We start from the raw sequence: 27,157 nt of genomic DNA on the forward strand, positions 1-27,157 counted from the left end.
CGAATATCCACTAAGATGCTCGCAGCACATGCGTCGGTCTGCCATTTTGTATGCACCCTCAAATAATATACACACTGTACATACGTCAGCGATCTGCGATTGTCTCGACAGCCTTGGGCGTTTCGATGCTGAAAGGGCAACAGCCTTGCACTGCTGGTGACTGTCATATGTGCCTTTTCTCTCCCTTGTCTAATTTTCATGCTGACTTCATATCATGCAGCACCAGCAAGCTCGAAAGCATGCTCTCTTGAATTATACCTGCTAATGTGGCACCACAGGTGCCATTATGGCATTACATTGGCGCCATTAGTTGGAAGGTTTTCTTTGACGGGCATATGCCACTTACTTTCAGAGTTATCTTACTTTTCAAACAGAACTCCCTGGGTATTACCATGTTGCTCGATGGACTGCTGTGCGCACCAGCAGCGGTGGAGGTAGCAACGCGAGCTGCCTGCACCTGCTCGCAAGAATCCAAAGAGCATGTGTTGGACGTCTGCCTCTGCCCGTTGGAAATCTCTCCAAAAATGGGTGCAAATGCTCGCTTCTGATGAATGGTTTTAAAAGGGACCTGTTCCTTGCCGCAGGGGCCTCTGCAGTTTTGCAAGTGTGTTGTGCGACTGGCCTGACCACAGTACATATGTGTGTGCCCACCAACGTGTACCTTCCACGGTCTCTACCACTCTTTCCTATCCCATCTTTCGCTCCTTTCATCTTTTCTTTCACAGAACAGCGGAGCTGTCTACTCAAGGCGAGAAGGTTAAACCGCAGAGCCTGTTCCTGTATCCCCTTACTCTAGCTCACACCTTATTCTACAAAGCATCAGGCCGGCTTGAACAGTAGACATTATAAGTACACGTTATATGGTATTCAATAAATTAATAAGTACACCGAGCTACACAGCTATATAGGGTGTTCACGAGGTTTCACAGGTGCCATTTTGTTGTCCAGCGCGTAGCTTCAGCTTTGCAGGCCACAGCAAGAGGCGATAATCACTTCAGACACGCCGGCTGCCTTTCGCAGTGCTCCAGAGACAAAATGGCGACCGCTGTGACATCGGTGAATACTCGTCGCATCCTCCATGACTCCACATCTGAATGCTACGGCTTCTACAAAAGTCTAAGGTGCCTGTCAGCAAAAACGACTCGTACCCGGCTGCTATTAGTGACGAGATACAGGGCAGAATTTTTCTGCAAGGTTGTCAAGGTTTAAGGAGAGGAAATGGCCTCGTAAAGCCTTCTACCCATTCAAGTGGTGATGAAAACGGACGTTTACTGAAGCGGAAATTTGTATGACTGAGTGCACCAACGTCATATAGCGACTACCATATATTTTGTTGGACCCTGGACAAGGTGAAACCAGTGAAATCCTGCGTGTCTAATCCGCGTATCACCAACTGTTCTGATATGCGCACGTCCACGATGTCACGTGCAAGCCATCCGCATTCGAGCGCTCTCTGGCCCACACTGGTCATCTCTAATATTAGTGTACAATGCCAGAATTCTTCCATATTCGTCATGCGCAATTCAGTAAACATAAATCGCCACATGGAATTTGCCTGCATCCAGTTAATAATTGGATAGAATGTGTTCTCTCATATGTCTCGGTTTCAACAATCTAACGGTTATGACGTCTGAGTTCAGGTTACGTGAGGCATGCTAAACCAGCTGTATATATAGTTTCTCTTGGTTCTGTCTGGTGCGGCATGTGTTAACCAAAGTGAATTAAAATGACAACTAGAGATTGTAGCTTATGCCTCGTGTACTTGGGTCTTGAACTGAACTTTGATGTCATAGCCAACTTTCAGCTGCTGAAACTGAAACAGCTTTCAGCTATAGATCATTGCTGGGCATATGCTAACACCAAGTAGTGATCGATACATATAGAGCCTTACGCACCATTACAAAGAAAATGCAGTAAAAATGGCGTCCATAGCGCTCTGAACATATATCAATGTGAAAGTAATGCCAGTCGGCACAGGTCGCGGTATGTGCCGGCTATGTGAGGCTGAACATCCGGAAGCTGTACGTGGGTTATGAGTTAGTGGAGAACTTCGGAATGGGCGCGAGCTACGGAACAGCATAAAGCATAGCGGCAGCATGCGGAAGAACATGCTTATGACGATAGTATATGCTCATGTGGCCGAGCAAGCTGCCGAGCTAGCATTTCTGGAGAGTGCGTTCTGAACGATCTCGCAGTCTTGAGTTCTTTTCATCACGCGCTTGCTTTTTATAAGAACGATGTATCACTCGCATGAAAATGCAGGAGGCCCGCTCCGCAGTCGTCTGTCCGCTGCTGCTGGCACGGACACAATAACTGTGTGTGCATCCTGTGTTCAATTTCTAATCCTCTTCCTGCCCAGTGCCATTGGGAAGAAATTTTTGACGACGTATTTTTGTGCATGTACTGAAGGCTGAAATGCACTGCCTGCTGCTCTGTCGTCCGTGATGTGAATAGTCAATTAAGCGCCGTAGCGAGCATATGCTTTTCCTACAGCTCGATTGTTATTCCGCTGTACGTTAGATCGCTTTATACAGACGTAGCTACGGCCACACTAGCGTCTGTGTCTTAGGCTTTTCATCGAAACGAAACAGTTTGGTTACTTCACAAATTTTATTAATCCACATATATACACTTACAATCACGTTGCATGTCGTAATATATGCGACAGCAATAACAATTCAACCGTTGGGCCGCACTGTATCAAAAATAGCAACATGCTGGTACAAACTGTGACCCACAACCATCCACTCTTCGTTGCGCCAGGGTTATAGTATGGAGCGATCTAACTTTGGTAATTATGTTTCAACTCAGCAGCCCGCAAAGCCAAAGAACGCAGTATAATTGTTCGATATAAGGGGCAATCACCATGACCGTCTTGACAGCTCTTAGGTATACCCTGCTACCTGGGTACAATTCTGACCAAAGGTGTACGCTTTTAGCCAGTCCCTCAGCGGTTCTAGGCAAGTCATTTGTGTACTCCAATGTAAAATACCATTTAGTACACAGGCAAATTTTAGCCCCACCAGTGCGTCACTTCTATCGCTCCTAATCTTTTGAAACAAGTTCAGAGAGCGAGGGCCTTAGGCAATGGTGATGCATTTGGTATACGATTAAAGAGCTGCGCTCCCGACCTTGTGTGGCGAGCGCCGTCTGGTCCCTTATATGTCGCGGACGGAGCCGAGGAAAAGAACAATGTCAGGGTTGTGGCTTCGTATCAGGAACATGAACGGATGGTCAACAGTGAAATGAGGTGTAAACATCTCGCAGCTATTGGCTGCAGGCATGGCAGTCGCAGCTGCTGCTTCGGTGCCCTCTTCGTTGACCTCCACGAATGCCTTGTGGACCGCAGCGGAGATTGCCAGTTCCTGCTTTCCATCGATCCCCGAAAGGTCGGCGGTATCGGCGAACAGCTCCTTGACACCCATAGTGGACAGTGTGTCTTTCAGGTTGATGGCCTGCTCGACCTTGAAGCGTGGCAGACTGAGTATGACGGTCTCCGCCGAGCCTAGGCATTTCAGGACGCTCGCCACCTTCGACGGCGTCAGTGCTGCTTCTAAATCCGCCAGCCCATCCACATCGTAGGGCAGGAGTATCAACATGGACGTCTTGCCGCCTTTGTAAGGAATCTCGATGGCGCCCGCTTTGAGGTCGTCGCACTTGTTGCACATTCGGTATTCACCCTCATTGCACATCATGTCCACGTTCTTGACCTTCTTCTTGGACAGGTGGAAGTGCTTCTGGGACGTGCGCCTGGGCTTGAAAGGTTCCTGCCACAGGCCTTTGAAGTAAACGGCGTTGACCAAGACGAGCGCGGTGTCGTAATCCACGGTGCCCGAGGGAAGAAGGTCCTTGATTTTGGACTTGGTGGTCTTCTCGACCCAGGCATTGACGGCAAGTCTAGCTTGTTCGGCCTCAGTTTTGAAGTTCGCGGGTTCCACGGCGCTACCGTAGAACTTCCTCAACGCGCCGGTGTACTCCTCGAGGATACTGTAGGTCTTCTCGCAGTACAAACGGTTGGCGACTTCGAGCGTCACGTCCGGCGCGAGTCCCGAAATCTTGGTGAGGAACTCTGAGAAGTTGGTGTGGATGTCTTTCAGCTCGCCAGTGTGTAGGACGGTGGCTATTTCTTCGGCAGTTTTTCCACGAGCTCCGGCCAAGGTCATGGACAGGGCGGTCGCAATACTGAACGGTGAAAAGACAACATTCTTGCCGCTTCCACTGGCAGCTGCGAGGAGCTGCTTGTGGAGGTGCAAGCTGAAGGCCAGCGTAGCGCTCGACAGGTCATTGGCCATGGTGGTCAGTAGTTGTCAGTGCAGTACCTTGCTTTGCCTGAAAAAATGACACGAACAGTGAGTCTGCGTAAGTAAAAACCACGCCATCCTTGCTCCCGCCTATGGCGTCGTAGTGCACGCTTTTTGGCGGTTACGTCAACCAGTCAATTAACGGAGTAATTATGGCTGTAAAAGAGAACTGCACAGCTTTCTCAGGCACTTCGCAACTGAATAAAAATCATCCTTGTCTGGGACTCTAACCTGGAAACACTGCGTGTTTGGGGCAGTCTCTCTAGCATTGACGGCTGGAAGAACGGGAGGGTGTGATGCTTCACCGATCGGCGATCAACAACTGGAGCAGGGGACAGTTAAGTTTAATGTCTTCTAGAGAATTCCCAACAGTCGAGTAGAGTTCAATTAAGCAAGTAATTACACACTAGCTCTCATGTGAATGCAGTGACCCGACTACTAAGCAAATATATGCACATTTCTTATGCATCTTATAGTGAAATCACGTCCAGGTCGGGGAACTCAACAAAATACATTGGCCTTACATTGCACCGTCCAGCTGTAGGAACGTCCGAGCGCTACTCCTATTAATCTGCGTATTACTGAAGTTTGGATGAAGTTTGGCCGTAGTGTGCACTTAACTGGTGCTACTATGGTGGAAGCGGCAGCGAAGCCACTTCGCGACAATCCAGAGACGAGCCGTTTTGACAACTCTTGCCTGATGCAAATGCCAATAGACTCGCGTAAGGGCCGCTCTCCCTGACTTGGCAACCGATAATTTGAAAAGGAGAAGACTTCATGCAGCAACTGGGTTCCATGTGCCTATATTTTCTTCGCGAGGCACGTTCCGCGAGACTGTGACAGCTCCTTCAACCTTGCAATTGTTCGGTCTGCCGATAAAGTTCTCTACAAGCCTGTTTTATTGAGGGCCATAGCCACCAGTCACCGCATCACATAAGATTTCAGTGTATTATTTAAAAAAAAAAACAGCCTATTAGGCCGTGGCGATTAGTCCCCAAATACGTGTCGTCGCACAAATTGGGTATGGATAATCTGGGTTCCACAGTAATACAAAAAATTGACCGAAAAAAATCCGCTTTCGTGAAAGGGCCACACCTTGCAAAAAATCTAAAATGAGCGGCCCATGCGAATCCTTCGAAGTGTAACTGAAAAAAAAAGGAGCTAAAAATTAAACTGGCAACTGCACAACGTGCAAGGGAAAAGAAATTTTGGGCGAACCATCGTCATTTTCAGGCACAAACAACGAGTGCTCAAAATAGTCGAAGCCTACCAAAGCTAAAACAGGTGGCGGAAACGTGAGTAGACATTGATAGCTCGTGCGCTAGGTAAAAAATAGTAAAATTTTGTTTTGTCCAACGCAATTCCCCAGTTTTGCAGCTCGTGGTTCAGATTTTAATCTTTCTTTGCCGTAAGCCTCTTTGTAAGTGCGCTTCGTCCTGTACACGTTTCCTTCTTGACCATGTTTTTCTAGTGCATCTTAAGTCCATAAAGGAAAATGGCGGGAAGGACTAGGGAACAATTAAGCTAGCGTTTATGATATCCCGCCGGCATGGAGTTCGGTGAAACATGCATTACGCGGAGAAGTGATAATAATTGTGGTTCTTTTGTAGGTTGCACTGGAAGGGGGGGAGGAAGAGGGGTGAAAATAATGGGAATGCACAGCCCTATAACTTAAGTGGGGACCACCGCAACGGGGCTGAGCGAGGGAGAGGGAGTGTTAAGAAACAACACATGTCCAAAGAGGGAAAGAGGGCCGTGGGTTAAATTGGGCAGATAAGAGGGGATCCGCCTTTTTCACGACGCGACTGCGCATGCGCCCATCCCCTGGCGGCGGTGTCGCGAAACATATTTGAAGGGTCGCGCGCTCCGCTCGAGACCGGCCGTGGAAGTGTAAACAAACCGGCTTCTTACGCGGGGTGCGTTGCTGCAGCCGTCGGGCGTTCAGCGCGACGCATTTGGCGATGCATACGACACGTGTTGCATACGGCTGCAATGTCCAATAACTCGGATTTTTTCGCTCTCCGAACGCTTCCCGGGACCGCCTTCGACGCAAAGCGTGGATAAAAGCAATTCGCCGGCTCGACGATCGCGGCCGCCCTTGGGCACCGTCAAGCACGTCAAGACTGTGCGAGAATCACTTTGTGACAGGTACGGACGACGTACTGCAATGCATGTGCAGTCTATCACGAAAGGTTTTATTCATGGCCAGGAAGGCCTCGAATGTCACCGCGGCGCCCAGACTTCGTTCCGACGCTTTTTGCTTTCTCAAGCAAGAAGGCCGAATGGGCAAGTGCTGTGAGCCGCTTTCAACGCGCGATGGAGCGGACAACGAAAAAGAATCTACTAGAGCATTCACGCAGGGTGTTAGAATTTTGTCACAATCTCCTATTGAAATTTCCTCGTTTATGCCACTACACCCTGGCCAATCCCCCGGTGTGGGTATGTGCCATGTATTAAGAGGCAGAAGAAGAAGGTGCATTATGCGTGTGTTCGCATCATATCCATGATAAAGAGCGCTGCGTGGTATCGCCGGAATGACTCGATGTGCGCCCCTCGCGCTCGTCTTTATGGACGCGCATGCTTGTTTAACCTATGAAGCGGTGTGCTGTGGGAAAATAAAGTGAAATTCTAGCAGAGCTGCCTTGTTGCGAGTACGCTTGTGCTTTTATAGTTCGTGTAGCTATTCGGCAGCGCTTGAGCACAACGATTGCTTGTGAAAACTGTTGTCCCCAGTCGTTTTCTGTGCTACGGCGTGCACGATGTAGTATCCACCTTTTTAATGGATGGCAGGCATACACAGCGGAAAACGCCAACCTCACTGATCGGGGATATTTCATTGAACATTATGTTCCGAATGTAGCCTTCATATCTGAAGCGGCGGCCCTTGCTGAGCTGGCGCTCGCATCGCGTGCCGGTTGATCGGAGATACTGAAGAATTTGCTCTTCGGTGGGCACAGCAGCCTGCTTCGGACTTCGCACCGAGCCATCAGTCAATCAGCAACAGCAGCAGAGGTAAAAACAGCGCGAAAAGGACGAGACATATCGCAATGCTCCCTTGGGAACTGGACCTGTTTTGCTTACTCCTGTATTCTAAGCTTGCCGTCGTGGTTTCAAAACGAAGGCGGTTGATGACAGCACAGGCCGAGCATTGCATTGGTTAACTCTGCGTGCGTGGGATGCGTTGCGCGTAACCTTCAGAAGTTACTTCATCTTCGGAAACCGTCAGAGGCTAGGGAACTTTTGAGAGTCAAAACTGCCGCTATCATTCCTCTGCGACGTACGACACCCGAAGATTGTGCACCACTGTCGGAAGTTTATCGCTACTCTTGGTATCAGTATCAAAAAAGCTGATACCCTCCTGGGAAACAAGACATGCTAAGCTTCCGTTTAAAAGTGCCAGTATGCTTCGAGTAGCTGGAGGCAAACATATCGAACACCACTCGTATATCCGCCCTACGTTCACAATCTTACCTGCAGTTGATCCCCCACTACAAACAGCACTCAAAACATCACGGTACAAACAGTCCTCAAACAGCGGTCATGGCACAGAGTACAAACTGTATCCCAAAACTTTGTGTTTGGAAACTATTTTTCACAACCTTTTAATACAGCTGATTTTCTGGGCCCACCTCATTTATGGGTGCTAATTGAGAGGTCTACACCATGCATGCCGCGTCAAAAGCACACCCCAGTTTGTAAACAAACCCGCATCAACTATTCGGACAACACGTCACGTCGATTCGCCAGCACTGCGTGATTTCATCTAATTTTCTACCTCCAGCTGCCTGCCTTTAAAGAATAACAAAACGTTCAGGCTTGCTCAAGGGGACTTGACAAAAGAACAACTGCTCTCGCGAAGCCGATTAAAAGTGGGCGCCGAAGGCACCGCCCCTCCAACTGGCACGCAAACGCTAGACAGATTCGCGCGCCGGGCAACACGCCAGCACGGACGTTCACCGTTGCGGCCAGGAGCGATTAGCTCATTAATTCACGAAAGCGTTTGATATTCTGTCTTCTATAGAAGCCGGTAGTGACCGGAATAGTAAGATTCGGCTTACCTAACAGCGGTGTACGCCTACTAGAGCGTGAAGAGAGACGGAGAGAAGAACAAGAGGGGCGGTGACCAGACACGAGACACTTGCGCACTGAGCCGACTCAGCGCACTCAGAGTGGTGGAGCGGTGGGGGTGCGTTCGCCGGAAAAAACATGATACGTCTGGTACGGAGCGCCACCTGGTTAAAGAGGTAAGCGCGCATTTCAAATGCAAAGAAACGCCTGCTCCGGCGCGGAGCACTCGCGTACTCACGCACACACACGAGCACACGCACTAACATATACATACGCTGGCACAAACACATCACATACACACACGCGCACACACGCACATGAACACAAACGCGCGCACACACACACACACACACACACACACACACACACACACACACACACACACACACACACACACACACACACACACACACACACACACACACACACACACACACACACACACACACACACACACACACACACACACACACACACACACACACACACACACACACACACACACACACACACACACACACACACACACACACACACACACACACACAAACACACACACGCGCGCGCGCGCGCGCGCTCCCACAGACACCAAAACACGCTCTCTCTGATAAAAAAACAGCGCAAGGAACGAGACAAGAACACGAAGGAAGAAGAGACAGACACGGGCGCTGTGTCTGTGTCTTCTTCCTTCGTGTTTTCGTCTCGTTCCTTGCGCTGTTTTTTCATCATGGATTACCAACTAGCCCGGCATCTTGCACTTCTGAACGCTCTCTCTCTCTCTCTCACACACACACACACGCACGCAATGCGCACGCGCGCGATGTGGTTTTCAGGCCAGCGCTTCCTCTATTTTCTACGTAACCCGGTATTGTTTGTATGTTTACTTGGACCACCTCAGGGTGAAATTAACGAGCGTTACTGAGTTGGCTCAAAACGCACTTTTTGCAAATTTTGTATTTTTTTTTACTTCTGTGCACGCAGTTTCATCACCTGTAACATTTATTATGGGTACTAGACATCTGGAGAAACAAAACGGCTATTTCCGAATTTCCGAGAGATCGTTGATGTTTAAATCAAAAACGACAAAAATTACACATTTTTATGTTTTTTTTCGATTTTTTTAAATATTTATGCCGTGAAAAGTTGCTTGCTCCGAATTATATCGAAAAACCGAATCTGTGCAACTGTCAATGAAAAAATGTTCGAAGTGTTTTCTAAAAATTTGAACTTGTTATTAATTATCGAGCAGTGCCTGGTTTCTCGCCTTTTCTAAATATTCAAATTGCCTTCACCTCACGAATAAATTTTTTCAACAAAAATGTTTCAGGCTTTCATTACGCACATTGCGATACGTTTCCATGATTTTTTTTTTAACAAATTGGAGATGGTCGAGCGCAATGCCTGGGACGTTTGGCGTGGAATGACCCTACACTGCCAGGCGAATTTTCGCCCACCTAAAAATAAAACAGCAATGATAATGCGCGACTCTTGAACCGATGCCTAAGTTCGCGCATCTCGGCAACAACGGCAGAGTTCGACTTTTCTACGCACTATGCGGTGCCGATTCTTGCCATCTTCAGCGCCAAACTTTAAGCGAAGCAGGGTACACGGTAGAAGCATACTGGCGCTGACTAAACAGCAAGAAAAGACCGACATTTAGTGAAAGACTAGTGGTATAAGCAGCGCAGCAGCTGAAGTTCTGATCTTGAAATTCTACTCGCGAGATTGATGACAGCTCCACCGATATCAAGAAACCTTGCTATAGACGGATACAACTTAAGTCTACAGTGAAGCTCCGCCCACATTCAGGACCGGCGCACAGAATTCCTCCACGACAAAAATGTAGGCCGTTGTTAAAACTTCTCGTCACCTAAACAAGAAGCTAACCATGAGAAAAAAGTTATAAGCTGTAGAATTTTGGTACCTGGCTTGTTTAATAAAGTCAAATATTAAAAAGCTGATTTCGTTCACTTTTGTGACTGGCTAGCGGAGTAATACAGTACGCCGCGGACCGTGGCCCAGTGTTAAAAACTGCTGTTTTTTTTTAAGTTGTATCCTTTTATAGCAAACCACGCATCTGCTCGACCGAACCAAGATGGCGACCGGAAACTACCGGCACGGTATTGTCAGACCTCCAAGCAGTTTCGAATATCGTCTACTGCATTTCTTTTTCACATAACATCCTTCCCCCAAGTCGCGCGCCCCATGCCCGCGCCCGCTCCCACGTCACATGATCACAGTCGGCGGCCGCGTCTCGATGGAAGCGACGCGCGAAAGGCGCCCGTGTGCTGTGTGACGTCAGTGCTCATTAAAGATCCCCAGGTGGTCGAAATTATTCCGGATACCTCCACTACGGCACCTCTTTCCCTCTTTCCTCTTTCACTCCAACCTTCCTTCGTTCCCTCACGGCGCGGTTAAGGTGTCCGCCAAGAAATGAGACAGTTACCGCACCTTTCATTTCCTGATAACCATTCATCACGAGATAGGCAAAGGTTGTCTTCCGAACCTTCCTGAATGTTGGCCACACGTGTGCAAGTACATCTAGGTAAGAGTGAACTATGCTGACTGCAGTATGCTGACGAGAATCTCAGTAAGCCAGCATATTGTGTCAGACATAGTTCTCAATATTGCCTAGAGGGAAAGCGATAGCGCTGCCATAGTTCATCCACCAATGAGATACGCAGGAATTCCTGGAAGGTAATGTTCCGCATTTGGCTTGGCTATTGCTGAGCATGAAACGTTGATTCAGTCTTGACAACAAGATTCTTCTTGAGGGAAACCTCATGGAGATGCTGTATAAATTTGCATACCAGTCTAGCACTTGCGCTAAATTTGTTGAAGAAGTGATAAACGCAGTATTAAAATAATTTAATCTGGTCGCTGAGAAGAGCACCGCGCCACAGCTACCGATTCAAACACAGGCTTCACGTTATCAGCCCAACACTACAGCCAAGCAAAGTAGGGAACCTCGTCTTCCCGGTATGAATTCCCGCGGAGGACGAAGTGCTTTTAAGAAACTCGCATAGATGGTGGCGCCACATTTTCCTCTCTGTTATATTGAAAAAAGTCTATGGTGTCATGAAGACGCAATATTCAGTGCAGGCACGTTTCCACTCTCAATCCTATTTGCATTTTTTTTCTCAGCAGTGAAACTGTGACTGCATGCTTAGAAACCACTAAGAACGCCATCAATTTCAGAGAATTACGAAAAGGGCTGACCGCAATCACTGCGTGTCACGCAAGGCAACGAGCGAGCGCACAGTGTCCTTGACTGCTGGGAGCTCGGCAGAGTCTGCTGGGGGCGTGCGTTGATTTTCAATCAGGTCCGGAGTGTACGATTACATTCGATTGATGCTTGTGAACAATGGAGCTTGGCTCGCTGCCGTGTCGGCGCCGTGGCTTAGTTGGTTAAAGCGCCTGTCTAGTAAACAGAAGATCGTGAGTTCGAATCTCACCGGTGCCTTCCCATTACTTTTTTTATCGGAATGACAGTAGTCAGGCTAGTGAGCTTAATAATAATAATAATAATAATAATAATAATAATAATACTAATTGGTTTTTGGGGAAAAGAAATGCCGCAGTGTCTGTCTCATATATCATAGAGCTCCGCAGAGTCTGCTGGGGGCGTGCGTTGATTTTCAATCAGGTCCGGAGTGTACGATTACATTCGATTGATGCTTGTGAACAATGGAGCTTGGCTCGCTGCCGTGTCGGCGCCGTGGCTTAGTTGGTTAAAGAGCCTGTCTAGTAAACAGGAGATCGTGAGTTCGAATCTCACCGGTGCCTTCCCGTTTTTAAATCTCAACGGCAGTGATCAGGCTAGTGTGGTTAATAATATGAAATAATAATAATAATAATAATAATAATAATAGGTTTTTGGGGAAAGGAAATGGCGCAGTATCTGTCTCATATATCGTTGGACACCTGAACCGCGCCGTAAGGGAAGGGATAAAGGAGGGAGTGAAAGAAGAAAGAGGTGGCGTAGTGGAGGGATCCGGAATAATTTCGACCACCTGGGGATCTAACGTGCACTGACATCCATATATATCGTAGAGCTCGGCAGAGTCTGCTGGGGGCGTGCGTTGATTTTCAATCAGGTCCGGAGTGTACGATTACATTCGATTGATACTTGTGAACAATGCAGCTTAGCTCGCTGCCGTGTTGGCGCCGTGGCCTAGTTGGTTAAAGCGCCTGTCCAGTAAACAGGAGATCGTGAGCTCGAATCTCACCGGTGCCTTCCCGTTAATTTTTTTTAAAATCTCAATGACAGTTGTCAGGCTAGTGAGGTTAATAATAATAATAATAATAATAATAATAATAATAATAATAATAATAATAATTGGTTTTTGGGGAAATGAAATGGAGCAGTGTCTGCCTCATAACTCGGCGGACGCCTAACGGCGCCGTACGCGAAGGGATAAAGGAGGGAGTGAAAGAAGAAAGAGGTGCCGTAATGGAGGGCTCCGGAATAATTTCGACCACCTGGGGATCTTTAACGTGCACTGACATCGCACAGCACACGGGCGTCTTAGCGTTTTTCCTCCATAAAAACGCAGCCACCGCGGTCGGGTTCGAACCCGGGAACTCCGGATCAGTAGCCGAGCGCCCTAACCAGTGACCCACCGAAGCTTTGATGCAAAGTAGGCAGTTCATTTCCTGTTTTAAAACCTATTTTTCTACGGCTCATTCCTAAGGCAAGAGTGTTCACACATTCCCCCTGTTATGTCCTCAGTACTGAGGTACCCTCTTTCAGACACCACGCTAAGCGTACGCAACCAAAGTGAGAGGGTGAGAGTGCCAGAAGAGGGAATGGGTGGTGGGGAGTCATGATTTGCCAAAAGCGCCTCATCGGACTGGCACTGAGATAGAGGCGGCACTGATGTGAATAGCTACGTTAAACTAGACTGGTTATAAGTAACTACAGTTGACCGGAGAAAGACGAAATATGGTGTTGTGTCCAAACCCGGAGCGCTGCAAACTGCGCTGCACTTTAGGGCTGTTATTTAGAACACATGGAGGACAGACATTTACGTCGATGCTTCTAAAAACTACTAAGACCAACTGAAACAAAACAAAGCGCTCACAGAATGATATCAAGGGAAGGCACGGGAGAATAAACTAATATAAATAGTGAGCTTGCAGTCACTGAAAGCGTTCAAGCAAGTACTTGCTCCAGAAGATTGCCCAGAAAGATTTCAATAAAGCAACTTACCTCATTAATAACTGCTTTGTGCCTAATAAAAATGAAAATAGCAACTTGGCATGCGACATTTTGCATAGACTTTGACATGTGACATACAGCACTCTCTTCTCTGATCTACGATAATGAGAACGCAGTGTCACGTTATGATAACGTCAACAAAACTCAGTGTGCACAAAAACCTCTTCAATCACAGTTTTTAGCACTCAGTGATATGTATGTAGCGTCAATTTTTCAGGCAGCATTCACTTCGTATTTGCAAGAGATAGGGCTAAAGATTTCTCTATTACGAAAGCAGTGCTCAACGCTTAGAGGAATATGAAGCATCTGTACTTCAAGTCACTGACAAGCGCATGATGATCACAGCATTCCTTCTCCACGAACACAAATAATCCTCATGCGATATTACACTCAGTGCACTACTGAAGGACTCTGGTATAGTCAACACAAAGCACATTGATTCAACCCCGCTGTAGGTGCTGCAGAAAATTAAAGGAATTCAGTACGGAACATGCGCTTTTGTACGGCCTGCGGAGCAATCATCCGAAAGCCACATCTGACACCACCCACAAAGGTGTTATATGTCACCTTTCTGGCTGGTAGAGGCACTCAGTGGCAAAGGCATACCGCCGTAACAAAGCAACTGTAACACCCTACCGTTGCGATGGAACTCCAGCGAAGCAGTTCTCGCTTTTACGTGAAGTGCCCTTAAACTGTGGGAGAGTATACATCGGTCAGAGGGGCCGATGTTTTATTAATCGGTTAAGAGAACACCAGCTTTCGATGAAGCCCAAAACAGGGTCAAATTTACCCCGGCACTGCGGCGCATGCGCAGATGCCACACGCAATAAGCCGTGCCTGCCTTTGTTGGCAAAAAACAAAACATTTGAGGAGAAGCCGTGACCAGGTAGCACGTGAGCTTCACGAGGCGTTTTTCACAAGAAAGGAAGGGGATGATGTGTAAATCACCCATCAATCAAGTTGTATAAAAAAAGGCAGGCTTTTGACTGCGCTTAGTCCTTGATATGACGGTTTGAAGTTACAGAAGATGCGTCTTCTTTCGAATAAAAATCAGTCGTGAGTCTGCGCCTTTTGTGTGCCCTTCTCGTCCTAGTTTGGGTCTGCGCAGTACCCTTTGTTGATGATGATTGACCGATTCGCCCAACAACGCACTCTCTTAAAGTAACGTCACTATAGCATGACTGCCATAACTCTGGTGGTCGCATTGTTTGGCTTAACTAACGACTAAAGGCCGCTTTATGAAATATCAGAAATGCCCGTAACCAGCCTGACTTTTCCCGTTCAGCAAGTCCGGAGCGAGAATAAGCGGCCCAGAAATGTTTGTGACGTCACAAATGGAGAGTTACCGCAGAAGGCAAAAATTGTTCCAACTGAGGTCACACAGATTTCGAGCATTAAAATCTATTTGCAATGAAACAAAAAGTCACGTGGCTGAGAAATATGGCACAAAAGGCCAGGAGGCTGAGATGAGTTTTCAGTAAATGTTCCGTTAAAATATAAGTGAATGCCAGAAACTACACGAGTTTCAGGCAGTCACTGCACCTGAAACTCCCAGAGCTTCAAGTGCAGTGCCGCAGGACAATGCATATCCCAAAAGTTATTGCAGATAACACTGTTCTGATTTCTACGTTTTTCAAACATGCGTGGCTAATGAACTAACCTATACACATATTTCTAAACGGTTTAACATGATCGTTAGCATCAGATCTCAAAGAATCTCGAAAGATTTTTCTCTGGGTGCAATAGGTTTTTCACAACTTTGCATTTCCTGAGACAAGTTGAGCTCAACTCCCATTTTCATCTTTGCGTTTTCTTTTACAGTTGAAACAAATTTGCAGCTATCGTTAAACCACATGCATCTTTTGAAAGCAGAGACACTGGGCTTTTTGGAAATGTATGAACCATATTTATGAAGGAAACGAGCGAGGTACAGTCGACGTACAAATATCGCCAAAAATGTTTTCCGTGTGCGATGTCAGTGCACGTTAAAGATCCCCAGGTGGTCAAAATTATCCCGGAGCCCCCCCACTACGGCACCTCTTTCTTCCTTTCTTCTTTCACTCCCTCCTTTCTCCCTTCCCTTATGGCGGGGTTCAGGTGTCCAACGATATATATGAGACATACTGCGCCATTTCCTTTCCCCCCCAAACCAATTATTACTATTATTCACCGTCAGAGTGGGACCGCCACCTCAACCGCTGCACCACTGCGCCAGGAATAGTAGGAGGGCTCCCAGGGATCTATGAAGGTTAAGTAGAAAATGCCCAGTTCGGCACATATGGACATTAACCCATTAGCTACCGCGTCAAACCCTTAAGGCGGAGATTTAGTGTCCCTTCCATTTTTTTCTCTCAGCAGTGATATGACTGCATGTTGAAGAACCATTTAGAGCGCCATCACTCTCAGTGTATTACGGAAGGGGCCGACCACAATCACCGTGCCAAGCTAGGAACAGAACCAGCGCTCAGTGATGTCCTTGACGGCTGGGAGCTCGGCAGATCGAGTTCGGGGGCAGCGTGCGTTGATTTTCAATCAGATCAGGAGTGTCCGATTATATGCATGCGATTGATGTTTGAGAACAATTGAGCTTGGCTCGCCACCGTGTCGGCGCCGTGGCTTAGTTGGTTAAAGCGCCTGTCTAGTAAACAGGAGATCGTGAGTTCGAATCTCACCGGTGCCTGGCCTGTGACTTTTTTTAATTACAATAACAGCAGACGGGATATAATGACCTGTTATTTATATCCTTTATTTCCTATTTTCAAACCTCTTTTTCACCTGTTCCTTCCTACGGTGAGAGTCTGTTCCCACATTTCCCCTCCTATGTCCCCCCTACGAAGTGAGATTGCCAGAAGAGGAAAGGGGTCGTGGGGGGGTCATGATTTGACGAAGACGCCACTAAAATGTGGGCGGCATTGATATAGACAGCTACGTTACACTAGAGTGGCCATAACCGGCTCTCCCACCAAGTCGCGTATTGGTACTTCAAATGTTTTTTTTTTTGTATTTCTGGTTTATGAACCACTTCTGACGGACCCCAGTCGTAGGCTAGCACAAACGTTTCTTGGTGCATTCGTACTATAGTGGCACCACGTATCGACGTGTAAGCGATTGATCGAATACTGCATTTTCGCAGGATCCTATGGCGTAAAAACCCCAGTCACGCTATTGCGTAACTACAGTTGAGCACAGAAACGCGAAATATTGTGTTCTGTACAGACGCGGAGTTCGCGATTGAGTCTGTCTTTATAATAAAAAAAAACACTTTATTCTTTTTTAATGCGAACGCATTACTAATTCCATTACGAGAAAAGCCGGCGGCGTGTGTGTGTACGTATATGTGTGGTCGCAAATGGTGCAGAAAATCCCACCGACGGCAAGAAAAGTATGATGACGTCATCAAGCAACCGTATGACGCTCAGAGCAAGCAGAGAACCGCCACTTCAGACAATCGTATACATGTCGTTGGGCTATATACGCACACACCCGTCATTGGCCGACCTCCATGTGGCGCCAGTTTTGTCAACAACATTCGCACCAAAATTGTGGCGCAACCGTTCGTCGTACTGCGTGCCGGGTGGTGTCGTACGCACATGTGTGCGCGTGGTTGGTGTCACACATCGTCGCTGGATTTCAATGGGACCGGTTGTGTGTGTGCTCGTGCAGGTACACCGAACCATAAACGTCTACAGCTTTGATATATCGGCAGCAGCCGAAGCGAATCGTGGTCGTCCGCGGAAATACGAAAACGCCGAAAAAGCACGACAGCGTTTGTAACGCTTTCACATTCCAAATTTTTTAAAAGAGACTGCTCTTTGTCGGAGCCTGAATTAAAACGAAGCTTAGGCAGAAGGGGAATAGGGTGTGGGAATATATAAGAACTCGCGACACATCACTGACTCATCACTAAAATGGATACGCGCGTCTACTGTCGTCGCTTTACAATAAAAAAATCAGAAAAAAATACAGGCCGAGGCACCGGTGAGATTCGAACTCACGATCTCCTGTTTACTAGACAGGCGCTTTAACCAACTAAGCCACGGCGCCGCACGAGGAGGTGTAACGGTCCGCTCTTCTCAATGTTTTCCTGGATATCGTTCCACCTTCCGGACGTAATTAACGTTCAGTGCACGCTGCCTCCGCACCTCGTCGAAGATACTTGCTCCTTGCTAGCGTGGCGGTCGACCAAAACTTTTTTTTTCATTTTTTTTTCCACTCCCTCGAGCTCTTCTTCACGGTGTGATTAAGGTGCCCACCTAAGGACAGTCTCCTCCCCCCCCCCCCCCCCCCATTTCGCCTTTCCTTTCTTCAAAACCCCCTCGCCCGCATCCTGTGTACACTACCAGGTAACATGGTCATGTCATAAAGAAAGAAAACATAGGTCATGCGCTGGGAAAAGCGGCCCTTCTAGCCTTTTCTGCCTCTTTCTGCACTCTTGCCACAGACGGGAAAGGGTGGCTAGGTCAGTCCGAACCGTTTTACCTTAGCTGTGCTGACTGGAAAAAATTTTCAGTAAACTGCACGCATTTCTCAATTCGTCGTACAATAACATATCGTCAGAATATTCGATGCCAGAACTTACGCACTGCTTTTATGCGTTTTTTTCTCTCTTCGCTTCTGCCGTAGTCAAACACTTTGATCCCAACATAGATGGGCGTTGCCCGCACAGTGGAGAGATCTGCGATGACTTTCACATGATGTGGGCATGTACTCAGAGTCCTCACCTTCCGCCTTCCACCTTCCTTCTACCCGAGAGGCATGGGATACTGCCCTCCTCAACTGCTCCACACTCGAGTCTCAAAGGGCTCCGCTAAAGCGGGCGCGAACGGGGCCTCGTCGCGCGGTGTCCCGGACTAAGGATACCGACAATGTAGCGGATTCTTCTGACTCCCAAACTCTCTTTACGAGCGTTAAAAAGGTTTTTCACCGCCACCATCATGCCACTTAAAGCAGCTTCAATTCTTCCGCTGCCTTGCACGCGGCGAAAATCAAACGCTGACTTGAAGCTGGCGACAGAGCGATATCAGTAGATTAGTGACACCTGTATTTGCAGAAAAACGTGTCTAGCCGCTGTCTATAACTCTTCAGACGAGGTAAGCCATCTGCCCGAACAGACAGCGATAAAGAGATGCGATAAGGATATGAAGAAGACAGGATGTCACTGGCGTACATCACAGATCCAGAAACTTTTAAGGGCAGCGGGCCATGTCTTTGAGACCCCTGCCGACAGCCTTTGTTCTGTGCGAAGAAAACTGGATTTGAGAGAAAAACAGACGCACAAAGTTTCAGAATAGGCGGTGTTAAGTTAGAAGCCTACGGCGCCGGTGGCTAGTTTCCCCCTTTCGCCGGGAGTTGCCGTGAGAGCGCGTCGCGGGGGTGTTAGGGGAACTACAGAATGGGTTCCGGAAACAAAGGAGGTTGGAGGACAATCTATTTTCATTGACACAGTGTATAGAAATTGCGGAAAAGGAACATAGGCCCTTATGGCTAGCATTTCTGGATATTAGGGGAGCCTATGACAACGTTACTCAGGAGCATTTGTGGGACATACTGGGCACATTGGGTGTGGAAAATGGAGTAATTAATCAGGGCCTGTAGAGATACAGAGGGGGCTTAGACAAGGATGTCCTCTGTCCCCTTTGTTGTTCATGTTGTACCTGCAAGGGTTGGAGACCAAACTAGAGGGGAGCGGACTAGGCTTCAACCTATCTTTTTTCAAGCAAGGGGAATTGATTAAACAGACATTACCGGGACTAATATACGCGGACGATATAGTGATATCGGCTGACAACAAGGAAGATCTGCAGAAGTTGTTAGACATATGCAGTACAGAGGGAGATAGATTAGGCTTCAAGTATAGTAAGGAAAAATCTGCAGTCATGATATTTAATGAAGAGGCCGGCGAGCATAGAATACAGGAGTTCGTGCTAAAAGTAGTGAATGAGTACAAGTATCTTGGGGTGTGGGCAAATAACAGTGTTGAGGATCTGACAGAGCATGAAAAATATGTAATGAATAAAGCTAGTAGGCATGCAGCTGTCATGAAAAATAGGGCACTGTGGAATTACAATAGGTATGAGGTGGTAAGAGGGATCTGGAAAGGGGTGATGGTCCCTAGCCTGACCTTCGGGAATGCGGTCCTGTGTATGAGGCCAGATGTTCAAGCAAGGCTGGAAATTAGGCAATGGGGAGTAGGGAGGTTAGCTTTGGGAGCACATGGCAATACACCAAATCAGGGGGTACAGGGTGATATGGGATGGGCGTCTTTCGAGAGCAGAGAGGCTAGCAGTAAGATAGCATTTGAGGAACGATTGAGAAAGATGGAGGAAAAGCGGTGGGCTAGGAAAGTTTTCAGATACCTGTATATAAAGAATGTTGACACGAAATGGAGAAAGCGAACTAGAAAATTGACAAGCAAATATCTGGACAGCAGTAAGGGGGCAAATCAGCAATTATCGGTTAAGAAAAAGGTTAAAGAAACAGAGAGAGCATTGTGGAAAACAGGGATGCTGACGAAATCGGCACTGGAAACATACCGGACCTTTAAACAGGAAATTGTCAAAGAAAGTATCTATGATAATTGTAGGGGAAGTTCTTTGTTGTTTGAGGCCAGGACTGGAGTTTTGCGGACTAAGACGTATAGAGTCAGGTACCAGGAGATAGACACTTTGTGCATTGCGTGCGGAGAGGAGGAGGAAACGGCTGAACACTTGATACTCTCCTGTAAAGGGCTTCACCCTACAGTGGAAGGCAGCGGGGCTGACTTACCCAAGGCATTGGGGTTTAGGGATAGCGAAGGGAAAGTGGATTTTAAGAGGTTAGAAGTAACCAAGCGAAGGTGGCTAAAAGCAAGACAGGAGTAAAATTTCGCAAGACATGGCTAGGTGGCTTGAGCCACCGCCCGATGTAAAGGGTTCAGCCCCATCCATCCATCCATCCATCCATCCATCCATCCATCCATCCATCCATCCATCCATCCATCCATCCATCCATCCATCCATCCATCCATCCATCCATCCATCCATCCATCCATCCATCCATCCATCCATCCATCCATCCATCCATCCATCCATCCATCCATCCATCCATCCATCCATCCATCCATCCATCCATCCATCCATCCATCCATCCATCCATCCATCCATCCATCCATCCATCCATCCATCCATCCATCCATCCATCCATCCATCCATCCATCCATCCATCCATCCATCCATCCATCCATCCATCCATCCATCCATCCATCCATCCATCCATCCATCCATCCATCCATCCATCCATCCATCCATCCATCCATCCATCCATCCATCCATCCATCCATCCATCCATCCATCCATCCATCCATCCATCCATCCATCCATCCATCCATCCATCCATCCAAGGCCGTGGGAAATAAGGAGTGAGACCGAGAACGGCCTTGTCAAGGTCGCAAAGGGTCGACTACCTCTCTCCGTTGAGGAGGGACGAACTCTCAAGTGGGTGATGCCATTAAAGTCGGGGACTTCTCAAACGACTCTGCTGTCAAGCTAAGCGATGGGTTTCTTCTTACTGTCAGCCGAGACAGGAAAGCCGATGCAGGGGCGCCTCGATGGCGCCTCGATTGGTTGCACATTTAGCGAGCTGCGTACGCGAAACCGCGCGCCCTAAACGTTCCAGGAGGTGCGGGGAAATTTAGGGAGTGCTGGAATAGTAAAGCACCGCACAGTTATCGAAGGGTTTAAACTGAGCAGTGTAAAAAGCTCTCCCCTGTCTCCTTTCTTGCTATCGTTCCCCTCTATACTTCCCCTCGCTGTCCTCTCCCTTTCCCTTTTACCTCCGCCGTCTGCAGCTCGGGTGCTTAAGGTATTAGATAGCAATTGCCGCGGCCAGCAAGTTTCTTTCCTTCATTTTTTTTACTTTTTAAAATAAGCCATTTAAATTCAGCTGCAAACAAAGAGCTGAGAGGAGCTCGCCGAGTCTCAGTCTCGGACGCTTTTCTTCCCGTCCTCAATAAATCAGTTCTGTTTGCTCAGAAGTTGGAGTTGCTGCCCCAACCGGCAACGTGTCGCCTGACGAGCGGACGAAGACCCGAAGTGCTCTTCGTACTGCTAACTGCCCTAACTGCCGTGTATAAGTTCACCTTCCAGCGTGCCATCATCATTGATCGCTCGCCCGACCAGCCCAAACCGGCCATCAGAGTGGGGGCGCGAAAATTTAACTGGAGGAGCCTATCGATTAGGGGGATAGTGGGGGGGGGGGGGCAGTGCGCAAGCGATAGGGTCGATATGGTCCTCGTATTCTAAAACTTCCGAATAATGGGCAGTTATAGAATAGGGGAGCCCTATCGATTAAGGGAATAGCGGGGCGGCAGTGCGCATGCGCAGAACAATAAGACTCCCTACTGCCTCACTACTCGGTGGACACCTCAACATCGCCGTGGGGCAAGCGAGGAAAGTGAGTGTGAAAGGAGGAAGAGATAAAGAAGTGCCGTAGCTAGAGGGCTTCTGAATGATTTCGTGCAATAGCTGATCTTTAGTGGGCACTGACATCGCACAGCACTCGGGCGCATTTGCGCTTCGCCTCTATCGAAAACTTCCAGTGGTTCGCACCGTGAAACTCCGCCCCAAAAGCAACTGCTGCATTTTAACTCTTGTTTTGCTAGCATCACATTCCGTGGCTCGCGTATAGCCATGATTGGTCGTGTCGCTGACCGCGCTGTGCTGGATAAAATTCGTAATTCTGAATAGGTACAGCGTGCGATATCGATAGACACTAGGCCATGTATACGACCATCCGTTCGAAAGCTGTCAGTCGGTTGCATGGTTAAACTCATCATCATCATCAGCCTTACTACACCCACTGCAGGACAGAGGCCTCTCCTATGTCTCTCCACTTAACCCTGTCCTTTGTCAGCTGCGCCCACCGTACCCCTGCAAACTTCTTAATCTTATCCGCCCACCTAACTTTATGCGGGCTCCTCCTACGCTTGCCTTCTCTTGGAACCCACTCCGTTACCCTTAAGGACCAGCGGTTATCTTGCCTTCGCAGTACATGCCCTGCCCAAGCCCATTTCTTCCTCTTGATTTCGACTAGGATGTCATTAACCCGTCTTTGTTCCCTCACCCACTCTGCCCTCTTCCTGTCTCTTAACGTTACACCTATCATTTTTTTTCCATGGCTCGCTACGTTGTCCTTAACTTAAGCTGAACCCTTTTCGTTGGCCTCCATGTTCCTGCCCCAAATTTAGCTGACGGCTTCTTTATTATTATTATTTCTACGCGAACAATTAGACACTGAGCTAGCATAATTGTTGCGTGTATCCATTTACTTTGTGTTGAAGTCCGGCAATAAAGAAAAGAAATCGGTTGCGCGGGCCCGCCAAAAAAAAAAAATTAATGGCATCTCGTTTTCAACATTACGTCGTTCGATTACGTGATGTTGGATGTCAAGTTCTTTATCTCGCATTTATTTTTCTGATTTCTGCGAAAAATTGACAAACCAAACGTATTTACGAGTATTTCAGGGTCGTTATTATAATTGGTTATCTAGTGCTACGTGCTCTCTTTGTGGAATACAAGGCCAAATTTTTGACAGGCCCGATTTCGAAGCAGCGCTACAACCGGCACAGTTGCGAGTCAGGTGTTTGAATCGGTAATCTTTTGCATGGCCTAATAAAATTCTCAAGAAGACGGACGCGGCTAATATACCTAAAATTTATCCACATGGCAGTCTGAATAAATCTGCTCGGACACCGTGACGAGGAGCTCTCGAAGGACGAGTATCATTCCAAATATGAGTAAATCGCACAAAATCGGGACTGCGTGACAGCATCCGGCATTCCCCCTTGCTTGACTGCACTTTTCCATGACGCTACAATGCAGTCGTAATTAAATGTACCACGCGATCTCATTTAATTGCGACACTCATCTAAGAACAATGCCACCGGGCAGCACTGTGTGCATTACAACAGCACACGCATGAATGACGTCAGTATGACGCCAGAGCGATGTGATGTTGCAAGGTACTACCTGTGATTTCGGGTCACTAAGGTTTCCAAGTATGAGCGGGACGTTTCGTCAGATCTAACGTAACCGTGCATATCTGAATCAACACTGTATAGGACTCGGGTACAGGCTAACCGCCGCGGTGGCTTTTGCGTCGGCTCCTGAGCCCAAGGACATGCGATCGAATACTGGCTGCTCGGCCTCATTTTCTTAGATGCAAAATGAGAAAATGCCTCTGTGATCTGCGGTGCCTGCGCTTGACCGCAGTTGGTCAGAATTAATCCGGAGACTTCCACTAAGCCTTCCACATCACACGTACCAGTACCGTCATGGGCTAGCTCCCAATTAATTTAGCTCACTGCAAGAACTGAACTCGAAGAGGCCTACGTACGTTTTCAAAACTGCGCTTTGAAGCCAGAGCCAGTATCCATCGACAGAAAGCAGAACTGTGAAAGCCAGTTCGCGGTTTCGAACCACGGTCGGGTTCGAACCCGGTCCGGAGTTCCTGCAGGTTCGAACCCGACCGCGGCGGCAGCGTTTTTATTGAGGAAAAACGCTAAGGCACCCGTGTGCTGTGCGATGTCAGTGCATGTGAAAGATCCCCAGGTGGTCGAAATTGTTCCGCAGCCCTCTATTACGGCACCTCTCTCTTCCTTTCTTCTTTCACTCCTTCCTTTATCTCTTCCCTTACGGCGCGGTTCAGGTGTCTAACGATATATGAGACATATACTGCGCTATTTCTTTTACCAAAAAACCAATTATTATTATTATTATTATTATTATTATTATTATTATTATTATTATTATTATTATTATTATTATGAAAGCCAGAGTTGCTGTATCCAATGAAGAGCGAGTTCGCAAAACCATTTATCGTAAAAGCGCATTGTGATTGGTTGACGCCACGGCACTGACCAACGGCCACAGCCAAGGCGCAGGGAAATTGCACGAAGTGCTCTAACCTGCGATGAGGTTGGGGAATCCAGCCTTTCGAGTCGCTTGACGCGAGCTATAACTTCTGCAATGCTGCACAGTTTTAACGAGCCTGGTAGGTATATTATTTGTTGTCGCCTCTCTTGGCCATTCACATCGGATGTCCGGCAGAGGTTGCGATGGCGACCATAACAATGCGCCTGTTGGGGAGGGGGCGCAAGTCAGGCGTTAGATCGGCGGAGTAAAATATTCTGTCGCATATGTAATATGATGTTGCAAACACAGGCCGACTGGTAGCGCTAGTGGTGCATGTCGGCGATTTCGCCGAACATTTGTTCCTTCCAACGTCGGTCACATCCGGCGCTTACTGTGAAACCAGTTCGTTTCGTGATGTCAGGGAAATCCGTCATATCGTGCGTAGAACGCACAGAGTGTATGCAGCTAAGTCATGCGCGTCCACTGCAGCTACTGTGCGGCGAACAAAAGTGGAGCGCTTCACCCGTACGTGTTACACACCGCAGTGAGACTGCTTGTGAGCAACGGCAAGATACTTCGGCGGCAACGATCCGACCACAGACGACATCGGAGTGGCTCCCAGCTAGACATTATCGGGGCGTTTTGTCTTTGTTTCCGAGTGCGCCTGAATCTCGAGCACAACCATCGTAAAGCAACGAATGTGACCTATACATATAGATCTACGATCAGCGCCTGAAAGTGGTCGACAAGCGAATCACATGCCGTCCAAGTGAAGTTCTCAAACTTTCAATATACTGCTGGTCTTCGAGCGATGAATTCCTTTGCTCGCCTCGCACTCCTTACGGTCATCGCCTTTGCGGTATCCCGGACAGCCACCCTAGCCAAGAAAGAGAGCGGAACAAGCTGCGAGCCCGATCTAAGTTCGAGTGACATCGGTGACCGGGCGCTGTGCCCCTACACCCGCACCCTGGACAGGGACCCGGATCGCTTTCCTCCAGAGATCGCCACCGTGCACTGCAACTGTGTCGAATCGCTGTGCGGAGACGCGGGTGACTTCCGTTGCCACGAGGTGAAGGAGAAGCTGCTGGTCAACTATCCGGCTCAGCGTCGCAACTCCAGCGTCGAGGTGACCACGGCGTGCATCTGCGTGGCCAGTAAGAGCGAGCTGGGGTCTCCGACTCAGACCCGAGTCCTCATGAACACTGCGCACAACGGGTGAACTCGTGTGTCGAGTCGAGCAGGACGTGTCGCTTCGATGGTGTGCTCGAAAGACGTGCAGTGACCGCGCTGCACAGGTAATCGACCCAATATTGGCAGCGCATTGGCAAAAGCTGGCCCAACAAAGGACCAGAATGATACCATCACTTTGCAATACTGGGCTGATTACCTGTGCTGCTTCAACGAAAGCTGCTGCTCAGCGCTCTGGCTGCTACATGGATTCACAGACTGGCAGGTCACAGGACTGGTGCTTACAGATCAGCAGCAAACCGAATAGTGCATCGATGGCGAGGTGCAATTTATCGTGCCGGTCCTCAGCATTGAAGATGCCTAGAAACTGGTTAGGTGCTTACAAGGAACGAAAAATGCGAAACTGCGGCGGAGAGAACTAAAGGCACTCAGTGTAAACGGAAGTAACTTGCCCCAGTTTCCTTATCACTGAAGGAACTAACCTAATTACCAGGAATGAGATAGCTATCCTAATCGTAGAAGTGAGAAACAAAGGCAAGTATTGAAACAGGAACATAAATCCATTTGGGAAACAAAGATTTCTGACGCTATGTGCAGTCTTTAATGCCTTGATCAAAGTATGCGATTATCCTTAAGTCACACAAATAAAAGAAAAGTAGAATTGCACATGAAGCCTGCATTTTATGTTGACAAGGATGGCGCCCGACATGGAGTGTGCACATTCTCCTGTGGAGGGCTGTTGCCTGTCCACAGGAACTGGATATTCTATTTAGAATCTAAAATTAAAGGATTCTATGGAATTCAAGTGCACGCTTTTCTTAAGCCAGCCAAGTGCACGAACAGCACTGTGAGGTCTTCCGTTCTACGGGACAAAGGAGGATGCCATTTTTTTCCAGGGATTTCTACGTTGCGACCAATCATTAATCTGGTAGCGATTTCAGCTAGTGCACATTAAAGATCCCCTGGTGGTTGAAATAAATCTGGAACCCTCCACTAAGGCACCTATTTCTTTCTTCTTTCACTTCCACCTTCCTCCCTTCCCTCACTGCGTGGCTGAGGTGTTCACCGAGAGGTGAGACATTTACTGCGCCATTTCCTTTTCTCAAAAACCAACAACCTTAGTGTTGCTCTCTACCCGCCGCGGTGGCTGAGTGGTTAGGACGCTCGACTACTTAGTTGCACCCGCCCCGGTGATTAAGTAGATAAATTGTTTTAGTTTGCTGATTCCAAGCTGACGGGATGAAATTTCGGCCACCGCAGCCGCACTTCGATGGAGGTGCAATGCAGAAACACCGGCATGCTATGACATGCCATCGTCATTGTGAGCCTGCCTACGTTGATGAGATGTCAGCGTACGCTATAGAACCACAGGTTGTCTGAACCAATCCGGAGCCCTCCACTACGGCATACCTCCTAAAACCCATGTGTCGCCTCGGGACATTAAACTCCACACTTTATTTCTTTCCAGTTTTAGTTGCTGGTTGCTCTAT

The 27,157-nt window shown here is 48.0% G+C and overlaps 1 protein-coding gene, 5 non-coding genes and 1 pseudogene across 7 annotated transcripts; 5 read left to right on the plus strand and 2 right to left on the minus strand.

The window, feature by feature from the left end:
* Positions 1–2,591: 2,591 nt before the first annotated feature.
* LOC144133084 (iris pseudogene) lies at positions 2,592–8,464 on the minus strand (annotated as a pseudogene). The gene is made up of 2 exons (XR_013314978.1): positions 8,360–8,464; positions 2,592–4,329 (listed from the first exon to the last, which is right to left on the minus strand). The product of XR_013314978.1 is annotated as an iris pseudogene (transcript).
* A 3,294-nt stretch (positions 8,465–11,758) lies between these two features.
* Positions 11,759–11,832, plus strand: TRNAT-AGU (transfer RNA threonine (anticodon AGU)). The gene has a single exon. It is a non-coding gene; the product is annotated as a tRNA-Thr (tRNA).
* A 249-nt stretch (positions 11,833–12,081) lies between these two features.
* Positions 12,082–12,155, plus strand: TRNAT-AGU (transfer RNA threonine (anticodon AGU)). Its single transcript has one exon. It is a non-coding gene; the product is annotated as a tRNA-Thr (tRNA).
* Positions 12,156–12,532: 377 nt separating this feature from the next.
* TRNAT-AGU (transfer RNA threonine (anticodon AGU)) lies at positions 12,533–12,606 on the plus strand. Its single transcript has one exon. It is a non-coding gene; the product is annotated as a tRNA-Thr (tRNA).
* Positions 12,607–16,196: 3,590 nt separating this feature from the next.
* TRNAT-AGU (transfer RNA threonine (anticodon AGU)) lies at positions 16,197–16,270 on the plus strand. Its single transcript has one exon. It is a non-coding gene; the product is annotated as a tRNA-Thr (tRNA).
* Positions 16,271–17,560: 1,290 nt separating this feature from the next.
* On the minus strand, positions 17,561–17,634 carry TRNAT-AGU (transfer RNA threonine (anticodon AGU)). Its single transcript has one exon. It is a non-coding gene; the product is annotated as a tRNA-Thr (tRNA).
* Positions 17,635–25,031: 7,397 nt separating this feature from the next.
* On the plus strand, positions 25,032–26,249 carry LOC144135335 (uncharacterized). The gene has a single exon (XM_077668032.1). The coding sequence runs from the start codon at positions 25,291–25,293 to the stop codon at positions 25,696–25,698; it is 408 nt and encodes a 135-aa protein (XP_077524158.1). The 5' UTR covers positions 25,032–25,290; the 3' UTR covers positions 25,699–26,249.
* The last annotated feature ends 908 nt before the right edge of the window (positions 26,250–27,157 follow it).

This window comes from Amblyomma americanum, chromosome 5 (assembly GCF_052857255.1).
Source record: "Amblyomma americanum isolate KBUSLIRL-KWMA chromosome 5, ASM5285725v1, whole genome shotgun sequence".
Taxonomy (NCBI): Eukaryota; Metazoa; Arthropoda; class Arachnida; order Ixodida; family Ixodidae; genus Amblyomma; species Amblyomma americanum.

Bases quoted from the DNA above. Each gene is read 5' to 3' on its own strand.
- LOC144135335 (XM_077668032.1), top strand. From the start codon at position 25,291: ATGAATTCCTTTGCTCGCCTCGCACTCCTTACGGTCATCGCCTTTGCG.